We start from the raw sequence: 15640 nt of genomic DNA, 5'->3' as shown, positions 1-15640 counted from the left end.
GACAGCTCTTAACTATGGTGGTCAGAGCCAAAGCTACATTTAGCTGGTGATTCAAAGCTTGTGTCCCCAGTGCTTAGTGTAATTTAGTCTGCCTACTTGGACAATAAAGATCGAGTCTAGAGGTGGCAGCACTGCAGTCAGCACTTCCTCTCCACCAACAAGCCTCTCGTGGCTGTGCGGTCATACAAAATTTAAGTTATAAAAACACCACTTAACTGCGGGTCACCCCTGAACGAAAAGAAAGGAGAGACACAAGCTAAACTCTTTGCCAGTAATTTTATTTTGAGATATTTTGTAGAACAGGGGAACCAATGATTACAAAAAAAAGTCCATAAGTGTTCTACATGCTACACCTTAACCTAATTCATCATGCTTGCCTGGAAAAAGTACATAGAAATTTAACAAAAAACGTACAATTAAAACTGACGTACATTATACTCACCATTAACTTTACTTTAATGTACCTTTCTCCTGCCTCCATGCACGCGTTTTTTTAAACATTACATTTAGATAAAAAATTAAGACTTTTAGGCGCTTCTTTTAACCATAAAGCAGTTTTTCCATTAAAGACAGAACGCACCTATAAATTAAAAAAACAAAATTAACAAAAAAAGAATGATATCCATTTGGACAATATTGGTGGAAATGGAAAGCCTCAACTTCTTTTAGAACATAACAGATGAATTTGCATCCTACCATAAAACAAAACACTTCCACGCCCATATAGTGCCGAAATGAAAAATGGAAGTCTGTCCAACTCCTCGATCTTCAATAATCACATTGAAATAACACATTTTGATAAAATAAATATCGCACATCTGCTAGAAATAAATAATGATTACTGAAACACCTCACTATGTTAAATGCTAAAGTGAGACAGATTTCATCTACGCGACCAGGATGGTCATGTGTGTAAAGCACTAGTGCGGCTTCGAGTGTCTCTCGCGGCTGTTACCTTGAGGTAGATAACACATTTACATCAACGCCTACGATAATGGTTGCTGCTGGCATCATGTGTCAGATTTACAGTATGAAAGGGTTATTGAGGAAGCTTTCTTCAGGGGAAAATGTCAAAAAAAAAAAAAAAAAAGGACATCCCATCCCCCTTTTTTTCTCTTTCTTCTTTTGTATCACGTCCCACGAAAGGTTGTTTGAAAGCACTTTTAATGTCTACAGCAATGTTAGCGTCTACCATCCTTCCTTATTAACAGACAAAACCTCGTCTCTTGAATCCAAACTCCTCTCCTACCATCCACCTTTCTTCTAGCTACTTCTCTCCTGCTTTCCGTTCTTTTACAGTACTTTAGTGACATGCCAGTTTAGCAATGAGGGCGTAGACATTAACCCATGAAGGCCTGGTGATCAAGGCTCAGAGTGATGACCAAAACTCTTTAAATATAATAAGTCACCCCCTCTCAACTCTTAAAAAACTAAATAATTATTAAAAAGTAACCATAATAAAAAAAGTATGAAATGATTCAAGTTCAATAATAAAACATATTATTTAAAAAAAACATAAAAACAAAACTGCCTAGATTTTGCACTGTGAGGGGAGATATACATTTCTTTAATTAAGATGCTTTAAGATGCTGCTGTATGTTTTGTGGGCGATCTGTGGGGAGCATTTGACAGCGCAGGGGGTGAGGGACGCCTGGATGGATTTGAGAGGCAAGTCATCGGTGCTGTCAAAGTCAGGCCGGGCCAGAGAGTCCAGCTGCATATTAAGCACAATCTCCGTGTTCCTGCAGAGGAAGCTCTCGTCCAGCTCTCTCACTTCCGAGGGCTCCGTCTCCGCGCTGGCCACAGTCTCTCCGGCCCCCTCTTCCTTCCGGCTGAACAGGCGGTCCAGGTAGCTTGTGTAAGTGCTCTCCGTCTGGAGCTGGTCCTCTTTGTGAATGTCCCAGCATGCTTCATCTATCAAACAGCCGTTCTCCCCGACTCGCTCCCCTGAGCCGAAGCTCTCCCAGGCGCCGTCCCCGCCGACGACTCCCGACCCTCCTCCACCTAACTGGGCGAGGTTTACCAGGCACTTCTCCTCCTTCTCCTGACTTATGGACTTGGACATGGAGCCTGAGCGGGCAGCCTCCATCTGGGAAACGGAAGAGTTGAGCTCGTTCAGGAGGCCCACCTCGTTGAGCAGGGCCACCTCCTGACAGGGCTCTGGCTGAAGGCTCAGTTTAATGGTACTGGCGATGAACGAGTCGAAGTCAAAGCCTTGGTTCTGAGGCTTCTCTGTCTGGTGTTTCTCCTGCTCGCTGTCCTTCTCCACCGGACTCTGGGTCTTCTCAGCCTCCTGCAGTGCGATCTGGGCCTTCACCAGCCCGTTCTTCTCGCACTTGCTCTTGGCCTTGCGGTCCGCCTTCTCCTTGCTCTGCTGCTCCTTCCAGTTGGAGAGGTCGATGATGAGCTTGGGTTCGTAGTAGTGGTTGACTTCACTGTCCCTCCAGATGAGGTTGTCCAGGTAGGAAGGAGACACGGTCTTGTAGTTACAGGTGTGGCTACACTGCAAGTCACAGTATTTGTTCTCGTGGTGGTCGTCCTGCCAGGATCTCTCCGGCTGGAACAGAGTGGAGTAGTCGTATGACGGCTCATCCAGGAACTTCTCCCGATCTCCATCAGCATACTTACGAGGATCCACCTGGAAACAGACAACAACCACGATTTGGATTTGATTCAAAATACATTTTTGATGAGATAACAGTCAGGAGAAAGATGTTATCCCTATACACTCGTCAATGCTTTGCTTTGCAACACTGAAAACTATTTTCAAATGTGTTCTGTATTCTCTTTAGAACAACACTAAACCTATGCATGATCACATTTGGGAAGCACATCTAGAACAAAATTAATTGTTTTTACAGGAGTATATAGATTTTTGTCAAAATTCAAACACACCTGAACCTCCTCCTCGTCCGTTACATCAGAGAGAGCCCTTGGGTCAACCTGAACTTCGTCTGGGTCGTGGGTGCTGTGCAAGTGCCAGTCAGCCTCTGACAGCTGGCTCTCATGATACCTGATAAGAGCACAGAGAGACTTCAGTACACAACAGAGTTGTAAAAGGCTCCAGTACATGATCTAACTATGCAACCGAACCATCAAATGTATTCAGAAAAACCTGTCAGGTGACCTATATATTCATAGTATTACTGCTTAGTTAGCAGAGAGCGAAGCAAACCACTCCACTGAAACTAAGCTCACGAGAAAAATGTCTGAGCAGGGAAAATATATAGCTGTGCATCTCCACACCTGGTCACAGAGAGCAGGTGAGCGAGAGACGGTGAGCGAGCATACCTCTCCCAGGTGTGGCTGTGGCTCTGGTCCATGAGCAGGATATCATCTACTTCGTCCTCAATGTGGAAGGGGTGCAGAGAGACAGGCTCGTCTAGGGGGAAGGAGTAGTCAGCCATATAGGGGTGGGCCAGGGCCTCCTCCGCAGTGAGTCGATCCATGGGGTTAAAGGTCAGAATCTTCTCCAGGAAATCCAGGGCTGCAGAGGGAGAACATCGACATCATGAAGTAGGAAACGTGATGTATGAGAGATAAGACCCCTACATTTAGTCTGTGTTTATTAGAGTACTTCATGAGCCTGCGAGTACTTCTGAATAACGGAAGAGGTACTCACCCTGGGGACTAACATCAGGCAGCAGCTTGGCCAGGGGTGTGTGAGGCTTGGACATGTCGTTGCGGATGAAGACTGGGATGACGCTGTGTAGCTCCTGTCGGTCTTCCTCTCTCAGTACGGGGATGGACTCCAGGATCAGCTGCATCTGCTCCAGTTCATGGGCTCCTGAAATACAAGGCAGACACACATTAGGCACTCTTTGAAAGGTTACATAATATTCAACATCTGCACGGCTGAGTGAGTTTATTTTTAGTGAGGCGAAGCGCGGCCGATCATGAGAACAGAAATGTTCTTTGCCTTGTGTTCAGCTCAAGGCAGTTTCAACAATTAAGAACAGTCAGTCTCTCAGCTCCAGCTGGGTTTGCAAAAGAGACACAATAATAGTAAAAGCAGACCGACTCTTGGCCCATCTCCTGTCTGTTCTGAACAAAGACGAGCAGGGTGAACATTTGCCTCATCAGATATATGCTCTCCGGTATGTTTGTATATGAGGTGTTATAGTGAGTCAGACATAAGAAACTGAGTCAACATTTACCTGCAAAGAGGGTTTTCCCTGTGAGCATCTCAGCAAAGATGCAGCCAGCGGCCCACATGTCGATGGCTTTGGTGTAGTTGTTAGGAGAGAGCAGCAGTCGAGGAGACCTGTACCATTTGGTGACCAGACCTTCAGAGAGATGGCCCTGTGTTAGAAGGGGACATGGCACATGTTGTGAGACTTGGGAATAACTGGAAGAAAGAGAAAAAAGGTACAAGAAAGCATGCCTCAACTAGGGATGTCACAAGAACCGATACTTTGGTATCGTGTCCTGATAATGCAACATTGCTAACAACAAATCTGCGTTGAAATCAGGAGGAGAACAGATAGTAACGTTAGCAGTTAGCAGCCGGTGGACTGCACAGTCCTGCTTGACTAAATAACGAAGCTAACAGCTCACTAACATTAACAGAGCGAGGTTCCATTGAGTTACATTATGTGTTCAAGCACTATTGAGTAAAAACGTGTATTGGGCGAAGATAAATTATAATATCACGATGTGTTCAAATGTAATCGCGTACATTTTAGTTTTTGGTGAGAGACTTGAATAAATATAGTTGTTTGAAGGAAATGCATTAAACTAAAGGTAAAGGGGGAATTATGATCTGTAACTTCCTAACACAAACCAGTATGCAAACGGAAATCAAAGGATTGTAAGTTGAACTCTATGGGATATATTGTTTCGTGCTTGACCGTGGTATCGAATAGAGTATCCTGAATTGTTGCATTTCCCTGGTATCGTGACATCCGTAGACTCAACCACATTTCTCCAAAACCACCCTAGTTTACAAACTGCTGTGCCCTCATGCTTTGTCCATTCACAGTGAAAGAGGCTGTACAATCTGCCGTTTCCCCTCAGTAATAGATAAATGTGATTAACATGGCTTCCTGTGCCTTCATGTTTGTCAAACAGCAGTGCAGCTAACACGAGTCCCAGAGCAAACCATGCCTGCTGGTCCGATAACCCACCCCCCTCTCTCCTTGACGGACATGGTCTGTGCTGGTCACATACGCAACACAGCATGGAGACAAAGACCCCAGAGAGAAAAGACAGATGAAAAGGGGGAGATCAGACACGTGCAGGCCCTGTCAGCAGTCTGAGAGAGCGGGATAATCCCCCGCTGCCACACTCTCCACTCAGTGACACCAATCTGCAATACACTCTCACACAGAGCCAGACTACGAGAACACCAAAACACAAAGGAAACTGACCTACACACACACACACACACACACACACACACACATTGGGGGATGGGAGGAGGTAAAACAACACCCATGCCGCCCTCTCTCACCTCACATGCAGTGGTAGTTTGTGGTGAGACCAAAATGGTCGGCTCACCACTGAGCCAGGCTCCTGTTTCTGCCCTAAGTTAGTCGCACATACTTGACGTCACACTATCCTGGAGTGTATCTATGTGATGAACACCCCTGTTTTAATGGGCCAATAAATGACATGTAGACGTGACTCCTTCCTTCAGGTAACCAGCTAGTCTGTGTGTCTGAGTCTAGCAGTGGCCGTCACCATGAAGCTTGTTAAGAATTCGAGGGGAACAACAAGACAAGTCACAACTACTGACTGAAGCTTGCAAGACTGTCCAGCACCCATTCAGAGAAACGGCAAATAAAATGTAGTTCGAATGGAGAAATATATGCAACCAGCTTAGAGCATGGCGACAGATTTAGATTAGGTCAGCCTGAAAGAGCTCCGGGTCATTGTGTAAGGACAATTCTGTGTACGATGGACTCTGAACTAAAAAACAGCAGATTAGGATTTGCCTAGCAGCTGAAATCATTAAAGTGCATTAGCTAAACATTCCAGCTAGCCTCTTACTTTTTACTGATGTCTAAGTGAGCCACTCACCACAGAGAAAGAGACACAGGAATTAAAGCATCAGTCATCTCAATACCTCTGACAACAGTTGCTGAATAACAACCGCCTGATCTAGATTAGGGCAGGCTGACATTTAGTGACTCATAAAAGGCTCCCACAGTGTGTCTGGCTGCGGTAAGTCAGAGCAACCTTTACCAGGTCTGACCAGATGTCAGTGAAGGTGGTTGGTGAAGAGTAACTGAGATCATCCCTGACCCGACACAGCCTCCATTTGCAGGATAAAGTTGTCCCAGTGGCTGAAGACTACAACGATTAATTTAGCTGCTGCTGGCACTGAATGTATATCACACACACACACACACACACACACACACACACACACACACACACACACACACACACACACACACACACACACACACACACACACACACACACACACACACACACACACACACACACACACACACACACACACACACACACACACACTATTAATAGCAGGTTAAGAAGAGTTTCACTGTAGTCTCACAACACACCAAAATAAATCCATGTTTATTCATCAACTATGTCCAACCATGTCTCTCAGCATAAGTCCTGCTACTTTTGACTCCACCAAAGAACAACTGTTAGTTGCAAGAAACTGCAGGATATTCTTAAGCTTGGGAAAATAAGTGAAACCCCATCTCTGAAATTCATTAAAGCTTTAAGTCAACTCCCCAACATTTACAACTCTGGTTGGATCCTGTGAAGTCCAGTGCCAGACAGACCTGTTGCCGGCTGAATAATTAGGTCAAATGTGTGTGTGTGTTCTTGAAGTTGTGTGTGTTGTGCTGGCTGCTTGTGTGGAAGAAAGGACCTCTGTGAATCATCTACCCCCCCCTCCTCTTATAACATTCCAGAAAACGTCTGTTATTATCTCTTCAACATCACAAATTATTGAATTGTATGCCGAGCCACAGACAGGCACAAGATCATACATTCATTAAGAGTTTTCAAAGTCTACATTAGTGCAACTTCTGACTTATAGTATAATGCAAAGAGACACTTTTCTACACCAATAACTTATTTGTATGTCCCAGACAAGTTAGCTTGCACTTGTTGTCTCCATTTCAAAAGACAAGACTTCCCCTCTAAAAACAGACTGTGCAGATGTGACATGACTTATCCAAGGCTCACATTAAATGTTTTACACCATTCCAGAGTAGTTTAAAGCCTCGGTGTAAAAACAAAACAGCAACCAATGCTAAACCGAAATAGGTGAGCATTATATCCACAGTAAGCATTCTCTTTCTCTTGTTACAAGGATGGGCTAGATCAGCTTCAAAATAAGGCCCCGAGCAAGGCTCCCACAACAACACAAAGAGCTGGCTGAAAAAAGGAGGGGAATCAGGGTTGGAGAAGTTGGATGAGTGCATGTGAATTCTTGCCATTCTTGATCCTGGGCCACCACGAGGGCTGGCCTTAAGGTTCACACAGGCAGAAACGGCCTGCTTTCTCAAACAATGGAAAGATATCACAGGCACTCTTGGCAAGGGTTATACCGTTTACTTAAAACAGAGCCATGCAGGAGTAATAACAGCCTGAAAGAAATCATGGGAGTTCTTTTTTTGTATTAACCCCAAAAGCCCATTTAACAAGTGGGAGAAAAAGGTGGAACAAATGCCTTGTGTCTACATGCATAAATCTATATCACATTATTGAAACTACGCCAGAAATTGAGGTTCACTGGCAAGGAGCGCTTCTTTATTTAGAAACAACGTTATACAAATAACATGCACTTAGCCGCCCAGCTGCTCTGCCTCACCCAGCCTACTAGAAGTAGATGGTGGTTGAGAAAGCAAATTTGCCCTGATTGATTCTTCCATAATGTCCAGCCAACACAGAAACCAGCAGGGGTTTTTTTTTGTTAACGCCTAAACACTTCAATGGGCACCATAGTGTCGTGTGGGGTTGATGGGTTCATGTTCATCCAAGCCACATTTGGTCTGAGACACAAAACGCATATCAGTGTCCTCCCTGCCCCCACCCACATCACTATTGTTATCATAGTAGAGACAGACAAAACACAGAATCACTGTTTGGAAAAGAGAGCTGGGTCAAAGCCTTTTAAAGTCAGTCTGACTACAGGACTACAGCATTTGTATCCTTGACAAAAACTCAGCAGCGGTAGTCTGTTGCAGACTGTAGACTGTAGCAGACAATAGTCAAACACAAGAGCGCTGACCCCAGTGAAGCAGCTTTTCAATACACACTTGCTGCATGTTTCCATCAGGAAAAACTGCTTATATAGAGGGAAAAAAGCCCACATGGCAAACCCTGCTGTAAAGGGAGGAGTGCAGTAACATTGGGTGGGTGGCTACAGTGTCTGAACTGTGTGAGAAACTCACTTCTTCCCGGCAACTATGAGCCCACACCTTCCTCTTCCTATTGCAGAATGCCATCGTCTCCACCTCAGATAAGACTCATGTGACACTATAGAAACCAGAGCTGAAAATGCAACTAGACTACAAAACCATAGTAGTGGTCATGTGCTGGAAATGAGAAGTTCTGCAGTGGCTCCAGGCTAGGTACGGGATATTAATGAGGCGGTGCTAACCAGGGGGAATCACATCACACGAGACAATTGCAGACCCTCAAATGACTAATGTGACACACTTGTGAGCATCTGACTGCCTCTGTGCCCTAGAGAGATCCAGCAGTTACAGAGCGAGGGGGAAACTCCCCAACCTAGATTAACTCTCATCACACCACCATATGGTCTTTGACTGGAATGTTCTCATCCCTTCATAAAAAGGTTTTTGCGCATTTGCCGTTTTTCAACCTGGGAATGAGGATTATCTTCATCTTTATAAAGCCACTTTATCATGAACCCACTCATTAGAATATTTGGACTTGGAATGGAGCCCATTCCCACTTCGAACTGTAAAAAACAGTTCCCAGGGTTACGTTTTTCACAGCCTCACATTTCCTGACAAGGGAAACAGAGGCGTTACCTCAAGGAACCACATCCCGTCTTGTTTACTTCCTGCTGTGAAACTGCGTCACCCTGGGTGCCTCCCCATTACTTAGCAATGACGTAAACATCAGGTGTCAGAGAAACCCATGCACTCATCTTTGAACAGAAAGTATGCAAACATTGCCATGTCTACTCTTCTTAAAGCTCGAGCAGCATTTCAACACACTGCTCAACACAAAACCACATAAAAATCATATTTTCCATGAATACAAGACTGGGCCTACCTTGTGAGAGTAGTGTGGGTCCATGATGCGGGCCAGCCCAAAGTCCCCGATCTTCAGTACCAGGTCCTCCGTGTTGACAAACAGGTTGGCGGGCTTGAGGTCGCGGTGCAGCACATTTGCAGAGTGAATGTACTTAAGGCCCCTGAGGAGCTGGTACATGAAGAGCCTAGCATGGCCCTCGGACAGAAGGCCCCTCTCCAGCAACTGACACAGGTCCGTCTCCATGTACTCCTGCACAATGTAGACAGAGTTGACCTCTGTCAGGGACACCACGTCCTCCGTTAGCCTGCGACCATTGGGGCCCAATGTTTCAAACACCTGTCGACATTAGAATATGGATCAGTGTTGAAACTCAGTTTTCAAATTAGACATAAAAAATGTTTCCCAACCCCAGAAAATAAGATAAACACTCTTTGTTACTTTGAGCCGACCCCTTGCCCTTTACCTTAACAATGTTGTCGTGGTCGAGGCGTCTGATGATCTTGATTTCCCGCAGGGCATGCTTCACACTCTGGGGGTCGGTCAAGATGATTTTCTTCACGGCTACACGCTTGTCACAGTCCGTGTCAACTGCTGAGAACACCAAGCCGTTCCCTCCGTAGCCCAGAGGCTTCAAGTCCATGTAGCGAGAACCCAGGTCAAAGCCATGGATGTTCATCAGCGACTCAAACTTCTCTGCCATGACGACTGTTTTCAGCTTTTACACCAAGCGTCTGCTATTGCTAACGTTTGGGCTCTGACCTGTTTCAAGTCCAACTTTAACTCCAACAGAGGAATTTATCTGACAATTCCCTCACTGCTTCAGCGGCTGAGCTAACTGACCCCTGTACAGACGACTACTAAGTCCCCTGTCTAGCAGTCAGTCAGATTTGGGGCACTGATGTGTGGTCAACGTTTTGTTCCATCTTGAATAAGGAGGGTAAATGTAAAAGTTGAAATTCTCCTCCAATCCTGGCTGTGTGGATATCTTTGAGTGAACAGTTTTTAGTAGACTAGTGTTTCTAGAACGCAATGGAATGGACTATGAGGCCAATTAAAAAGCACAGAGACTATGTTAAATTATAAAAAGCATGTAGTTGCATCCTTATAGTGCAGATATATTCAGTGTATGACTGGTCCTGAGCAGCTTCATGTGATTTTTTTTTGTTTTTGTTTCTGTCTGTAATTTTCTTGTCAAGTCACCTGATCTATTAAACTGAAATGAGTCTGGCCTTTTAAGTCTTCAAAGTAAATGTTCACCCTCAATGATCAGGTGGCTCAAGCTCGCCACAGTCGCAATCAAAACTATCCTCCATTTTACTTGGGTATAACCTGAAAGATAAGAGAAAAACAGAAAGAAAACTCATTGCAGTGCCAGAACGGAGGAGTTTGTAGTCCATCATTTCACAATACTATCTTCCCACAAAATAAACCACTGTTGGGCAAAAAACGTTAGGGGTTAAATCTAGGGGTGTAAGACAATATTGATACACCCACGATGTGTGTTTTGTGATACTGTATCGATTTGTAATGAATAGTTTACATGCAAACATTCCTGGCAGAAAGTGTTTTATTTCGTGTTGCATTCTGTTGTTACATGGACTCAAATTCAGATCCCACTGTTATGATTACATTTAAAAGTAAACAGATTTACTTGGTGTCTATCCATAAGGTGGTGTGTACTTTATATACTATGACAGCTTTCCTACAATTGGAAAATTCACAATACATCGCCTTTCCTACAGCATGGCAATATATTGGTTGGTAACCCCTGAATCATGATACAGATTGCTGCACAGCCCAACATTTCACAAAATAATACTCCCACAAACCGTTGCGCAAAAAAGCAGTCAAACCTCACCCTTACTGAACATGTTGGGGATTTCACACAAGCAGCAGACAAACAACACAACGTGTCATTCACAGGCTTTAGTATAAACGTGGTTTCATTAATGGAAACTAACCCTCCCCCGCACGGGAAGGCGCTTGCCAGTCCGGTTTCTGGGTATCGATGAAATTGTGAGATAACTCATGGAGGCTTAAGCTAAGATCAACACCCGTGAGGGTTATTACGACAAAAAAACAAAGCTTTAATTTACATCTTTAAACCTATATTAGGTCTTCACGGGTCTGTGACTGGCGGAAAAAGCCATGAGTGGAAGCATAACGGCGAGCTGACAGACCACAGTCTATTTGGTTTTAATACATCACAGAACACATCCAGCCGAGAACACACACATGAACCATATTACAAGGAAAACAAAGATCTCAACACACAGCCTAATTCATAAATATCAAACATAACGTTAAAGAGAAACCCGCCGACAGCGCTAACAAAGGAGTCGTTGTTGGCGGAGGCTTCTGACTACGTGGTAACAGCTTTCCTCGCGCTAAGCAGCACAAAGCCGACCTAGGTTAAACCGCTAATAAACGCACACAAATCTACACTGAGTATGTAAATAAATGTAATGTAAATAATAGCGACGTATAGCAATCGACATATAATAGATTACTTACAGTCCGTATTCGTCGCATTAGAATGGTTGTGTGTTTAATCAAACCCAGACGAGGTTTGACTGGGCTCCGCTCTCGAGCTTTGCGGATCTGTTGCAATCGCCATTGAGGCTGGGCAGAGCTATGAAAGGCAGCGTGACGTCACGACGCTGCCTTCACGGACTGTCGGAAATATTTAGGGATCTAGTGGGATTTTTGGCCTATTAGGCTACACATAATTTACTCAATTTGACTTTTTATTCATTATGTTTAATTAATTATTACTAATATCATAATGTCATATTACATCATTATCAGTTAACTATAAGTAATATTCTGAAGCCACTTTCAGCCTCATTGGGTTCATTAGCGTCTATTTAGATGCACACAAATGTGGTTGTTAACCAACATTTACTGCTTTATCACCTATCACTGACATACTTATTACCATATTATTTACAGTATTTGACATAACATTTCAGGCTACTTTTAACATATGTTTTCAGGTTCCCAGAAACTGTATCTGTCAAATCTTTTAAATATTCTTAAATATGTAATAATAGCGTAATACAGATACACATTATGCTATGTGAATTGCATGGATTTGATCCGAGTCGTGAGGATGGTGGAATTTATGTTTTTTAATTGAAATACATAATTAAATAAGTAAAACACAAGTCACAAAAAAACTACTGTTAGCAGTACAGATGCATCGCATTCTTACATACTGTAGCCTAATATATTAGATATTGTATGCGTTATCAATAAAGGAACACAGTACAGTACCGGTCGCTTTTGCATTATAACTTGGAGCCTAGCGCAGTACTTGAAAGCAGCAGGAGTCATTCAAAGCATGTGTTTAAAATTGGAGATCACGTGACAGCGGTGGATTCAAAATCCAACTCAATATTTAGCTACAGGTTCATGGATTAAATGAAAACGTAATGAAAAACAGCATAGTACCCAATTATTGTAGTAAACAAGAATGCCATAATCATAGCACCTTGAAAACAAAGTTCAGCCACAGCTGCAAAAATAGTTATCATAGACCACTAGATATATTAATAATAGGCAGAATCCTAGAAACAATTCTGTAAAGAAAGACAAATTATTATTGCAGCTCCTTAACATATGAACATAACAATCCATGATAAGGGATGAGGATAAATACCATTATGCATTGCCTTTCCTTGGAGAGATGAAAACATAATAATCCCAAAGGTGATTAGGCCGCACAAAAATGCTGCAGACCAGGAGCTATTTCGTATCTTACCTGAATCAGAGCTCACAGTAGGCCTATGTTTTCCTCTTTCTATTTGCTGTTTATTAATTCACATTCTCAGAAAATAGAATCAAACGCAACAAAAAATGCAGTCCAATATCTAGATAGGAGAGTCTTCACAGGCTTTAGTCTGTTTGTTTTTTTCATCCATGCGCTTTTACAGAAGTTGTTGTTTGTTTAATCTTTGCTGTTGTTTTCCGGATTGATCCACGATTTGTTTTCCATATTTGTTTTCGCCTTTGGTTGCTATTTATTATACTTGTTTTCAGATTATGGCACGCAGTATTGCATTAATCGCGTCAGTGAAAAAATCGACATTTCACTCACTGCGGCTTGCAGATTTAGAAAGTCCATCTGGCATCGAGATGCGCAGGGTGTTTCTCTTTCAGCGGTCCGCCCTCACATCCGATCTCCATGAGGCTTACAACCCCCGAGCAAAACAAAGTCAAGAGATCAAGGAAGGCACTAATTTCCTCTGTTTAGATCCCTCATTCAGATTGCGGTTGTTGCGTCTGGTCCGCTCTCATTGTGGATGCTGTGAATGGATGAAGGTATGGGTGGGCTGGCAGCAGCAGCATCACAGCCGCAGCATCAGCATCCGCAGACAGACCATGTGGGAACCCATGTGCCCGAGAATGCAGATGCCTCACACAGGCCGGGATGGGCTCTGCGATGGAGAACAGGAGCTTCATGCGGACCGAGCGGGATGCGACAGACTTAGAGATTGATTTAATGTCTCGGTTATTAGTCGGACGAGGAGAGAGAAAAGTCACGATATACCTTTCATGGCTACTTTGATTTTTTAGGTGATAGTGAGGTCGTAGTTTATGACGATGTTTTAACTCGTGCATCAATCCCAAATAAATAAAGTTATGTAATAATATAGGTAATTGACATTGCATTGTACTTTCAACTTTTAATCAGGATCCCAGTCTCATCTTTTAAATATTCTTAATATTGTAATATTATTTGAATACAGATATACAATAGGTTATATGAATTGTACGGATTTGATCCTAGTGATATGTCAAACAAATAATGGTTTAAATTATTTGTGAAATTTATAGTTAAATAAGTCAAACAAAATCCCAAAAATGCTCCTTTTAGCGGTGCAAATTCACTCAAGTAATGCAATAATACAGACTTCAGTATAATTATAGGCTAATATCTCATATAAAGAGCTAAATTGTTAAGAGAGAGGAGAGATGAGAGGTGTCATTAATGCAATTTAGAGCCTATATTTCTTTTGTCAGTTCTCTGAACTATATGTCTAAGGCACTCTGAGTACTTTGTATTTCCTTTCTTTAAAAAAAAAAAAAAAAAGGAAATACGTGAATGAAACTACTTCAAGAAGAGTTTTTATTTTTTATTTATTCATTGGAGGTTTACAATGAGTATCTAGTAAATCATACTACAATTATACTCCATTGATCCAAGTTTTGATTCCCCTCCTCTACTGGAAGGTCACAGGTCAAGTTACGGCTGATGTCTTTGCTCTAGGGCACTTCAGCAAATGCAACCAAGACACTTTTCATCTTCCACAAGTCAGAAACTAAGAGAGACAGTGTAACATTCCCTTTCATTGGATAATATTATTGCTAATTTGATTCCATCCCTTTTGCAAGATTGACTAGTCAGTTCTGATTAAAGCTTCATTAATAATTGAAAATCAGATTTCAGGAAAGTAAAAGAGGTAGTCAGAAAATGTAAAGCTGCATTTCACCCAACCTTCCTCTTCTGTTCTGTGTGTTAAACCATTACTAACAATGTGTCTCCACCAGGGTCAGTACAGAGTCTGCTGCAGGTCTCCCCTTGTACATCATGAGACAAATAGCTGACGTTAACTCTTTGAGTATGTGATTTAGTTGGGATGACAGTGGCATCTCTTACTGCCACTTACAGTTACTGTTAGTGCAATTAATGTTACATTACATTTATCTCAAGCGTCGTACAATCAGTGCATTTCAACCATGAAGAAACAACCCAAAAACTGCGAGAAACAAAACAAACGCTGTACTGTTGCAATCCAGGGGTCTGGTTTGTTAAGTATCCTTTGTGTGACAAATGAAGTTGTTGTTATCTATGTTCATCTGCTGGTGGTATAACTCTTACTCTGTCACACAACCTATCACACAGCCCCATTCCTGCATTACTATCCTCTAGCTCACTACTAATACGAGACTCATCACCTGTTGTATGTTTAAACTGATCTCCTTGTATCTCGCCTAAAGATTCTAGGCATAACGAAAATATGATCCCTGAATATCACTAACACGTCACATTCATGTCTACTTGTCCCTTATGTAAAAATTAAATCTTCTTGCCACTTACCAAGGCTGACAATCTCCTGGGACGACTGGAGCAACATGATACAGAAGTTAAAAGTCCATCCAGGAGAGTTTATACTGTATATCCAACACTGATAGTTTGACAAACTGGTGGAGAGCGCAGTCCAGTACCTCCCTGTGTATGTGTGGGTATGTGACTGTATTTTCAGAGATGTGTTATCCTACTCCATGTGCCTCTGGTTGTGAGGTGGAGCTCCATGGAGAGTTAATATAGGCCAGGCTGGAGAGGGGAGGAGACTGCTCTGTGTAAGGCCTGGCCTGTCAGCGTGTCACCATTAGGGTCCACTGCCACCACCTCTCTCTG

At 42.9% G+C, this 15640-nt stretch overlaps 1 protein-coding gene across 2 annotated transcripts; it reads right to left on the bottom strand.

Annotated features, from left to right (window-relative positions):
- Positions 1-261: 261 nt before the first annotated feature.
- On the bottom strand, positions 262-15503 carry mapk6 (mitogen-activated protein kinase 6). Of its 2 annotated transcripts, none has more exons than XM_029456786.1 (8): positions 15320-15503; positions 9680-10545; positions 9235-9552; positions 4158-4302; positions 3623-3787; positions 3292-3487; positions 2896-3013; positions 262-2638 (listed from the first exon to the last, which is right to left on the bottom strand). In XM_029456786.1, exons 2-8 carry the CDS (start codon positions 9914-9916, stop codon positions 1568-1570), a joined length of 2250 nt encoding a protein of 749 aa, XP_029312646.1. In that variant the 5' UTR covers positions 9917-10545; positions 15320-15503; the 3' UTR covers positions 262-1567. The 2 variants fall into 2 exon arrangements, with proteins under 2 accessions (XP_029312646.1, XP_029312641.1); XM_029456781.1 differs by lacking the exon at positions 15320-15503 and adding an exon at positions 11731-11863.
- Between the last annotated feature and the right edge of the window lie 137 nt (positions 15504-15640).

Source organism: Cottoperca gobio, chromosome 3 (genome assembly GCF_900634415.1).
Source record: "Cottoperca gobio chromosome 3, fCotGob3.1, whole genome shotgun sequence".
In the NCBI taxonomy this organism is placed as follows: domain Eukaryota; kingdom Metazoa; phylum Chordata; class Actinopteri; order Perciformes; family Bovichtidae; genus Cottoperca; species Cottoperca gobio.
Note: the sequence above shows the minus strand (reverse complement) of the source record. Positions and strands in the feature narration are given on the sequence as shown.

Excerpts from the sequence above, each read along its gene's own strand:
- mapk6 (XM_029456786.1), bottom strand. The coding sequence starts at position 9,916 with ATGGCAGAGAAGTTTGAGTCGCTGATGAACATCCATGGCTTTGACCTG. Across the intron at positions 4,303-9,234 it reads ACCCACACTACTCTCACAAG|GGCCATCTCTCTGAAGGTCT; the intron begins GTAGGCCCAGTC and ends CTTCTAACACAG. Across the intron at positions 3,788-4,157 it reads AGGGAAAACCCTCTTTGCAG|GAGCCCATGAACTGGAGCAG; the intron begins GTAAATGTTGAC and ends CTTGTATTTCAG.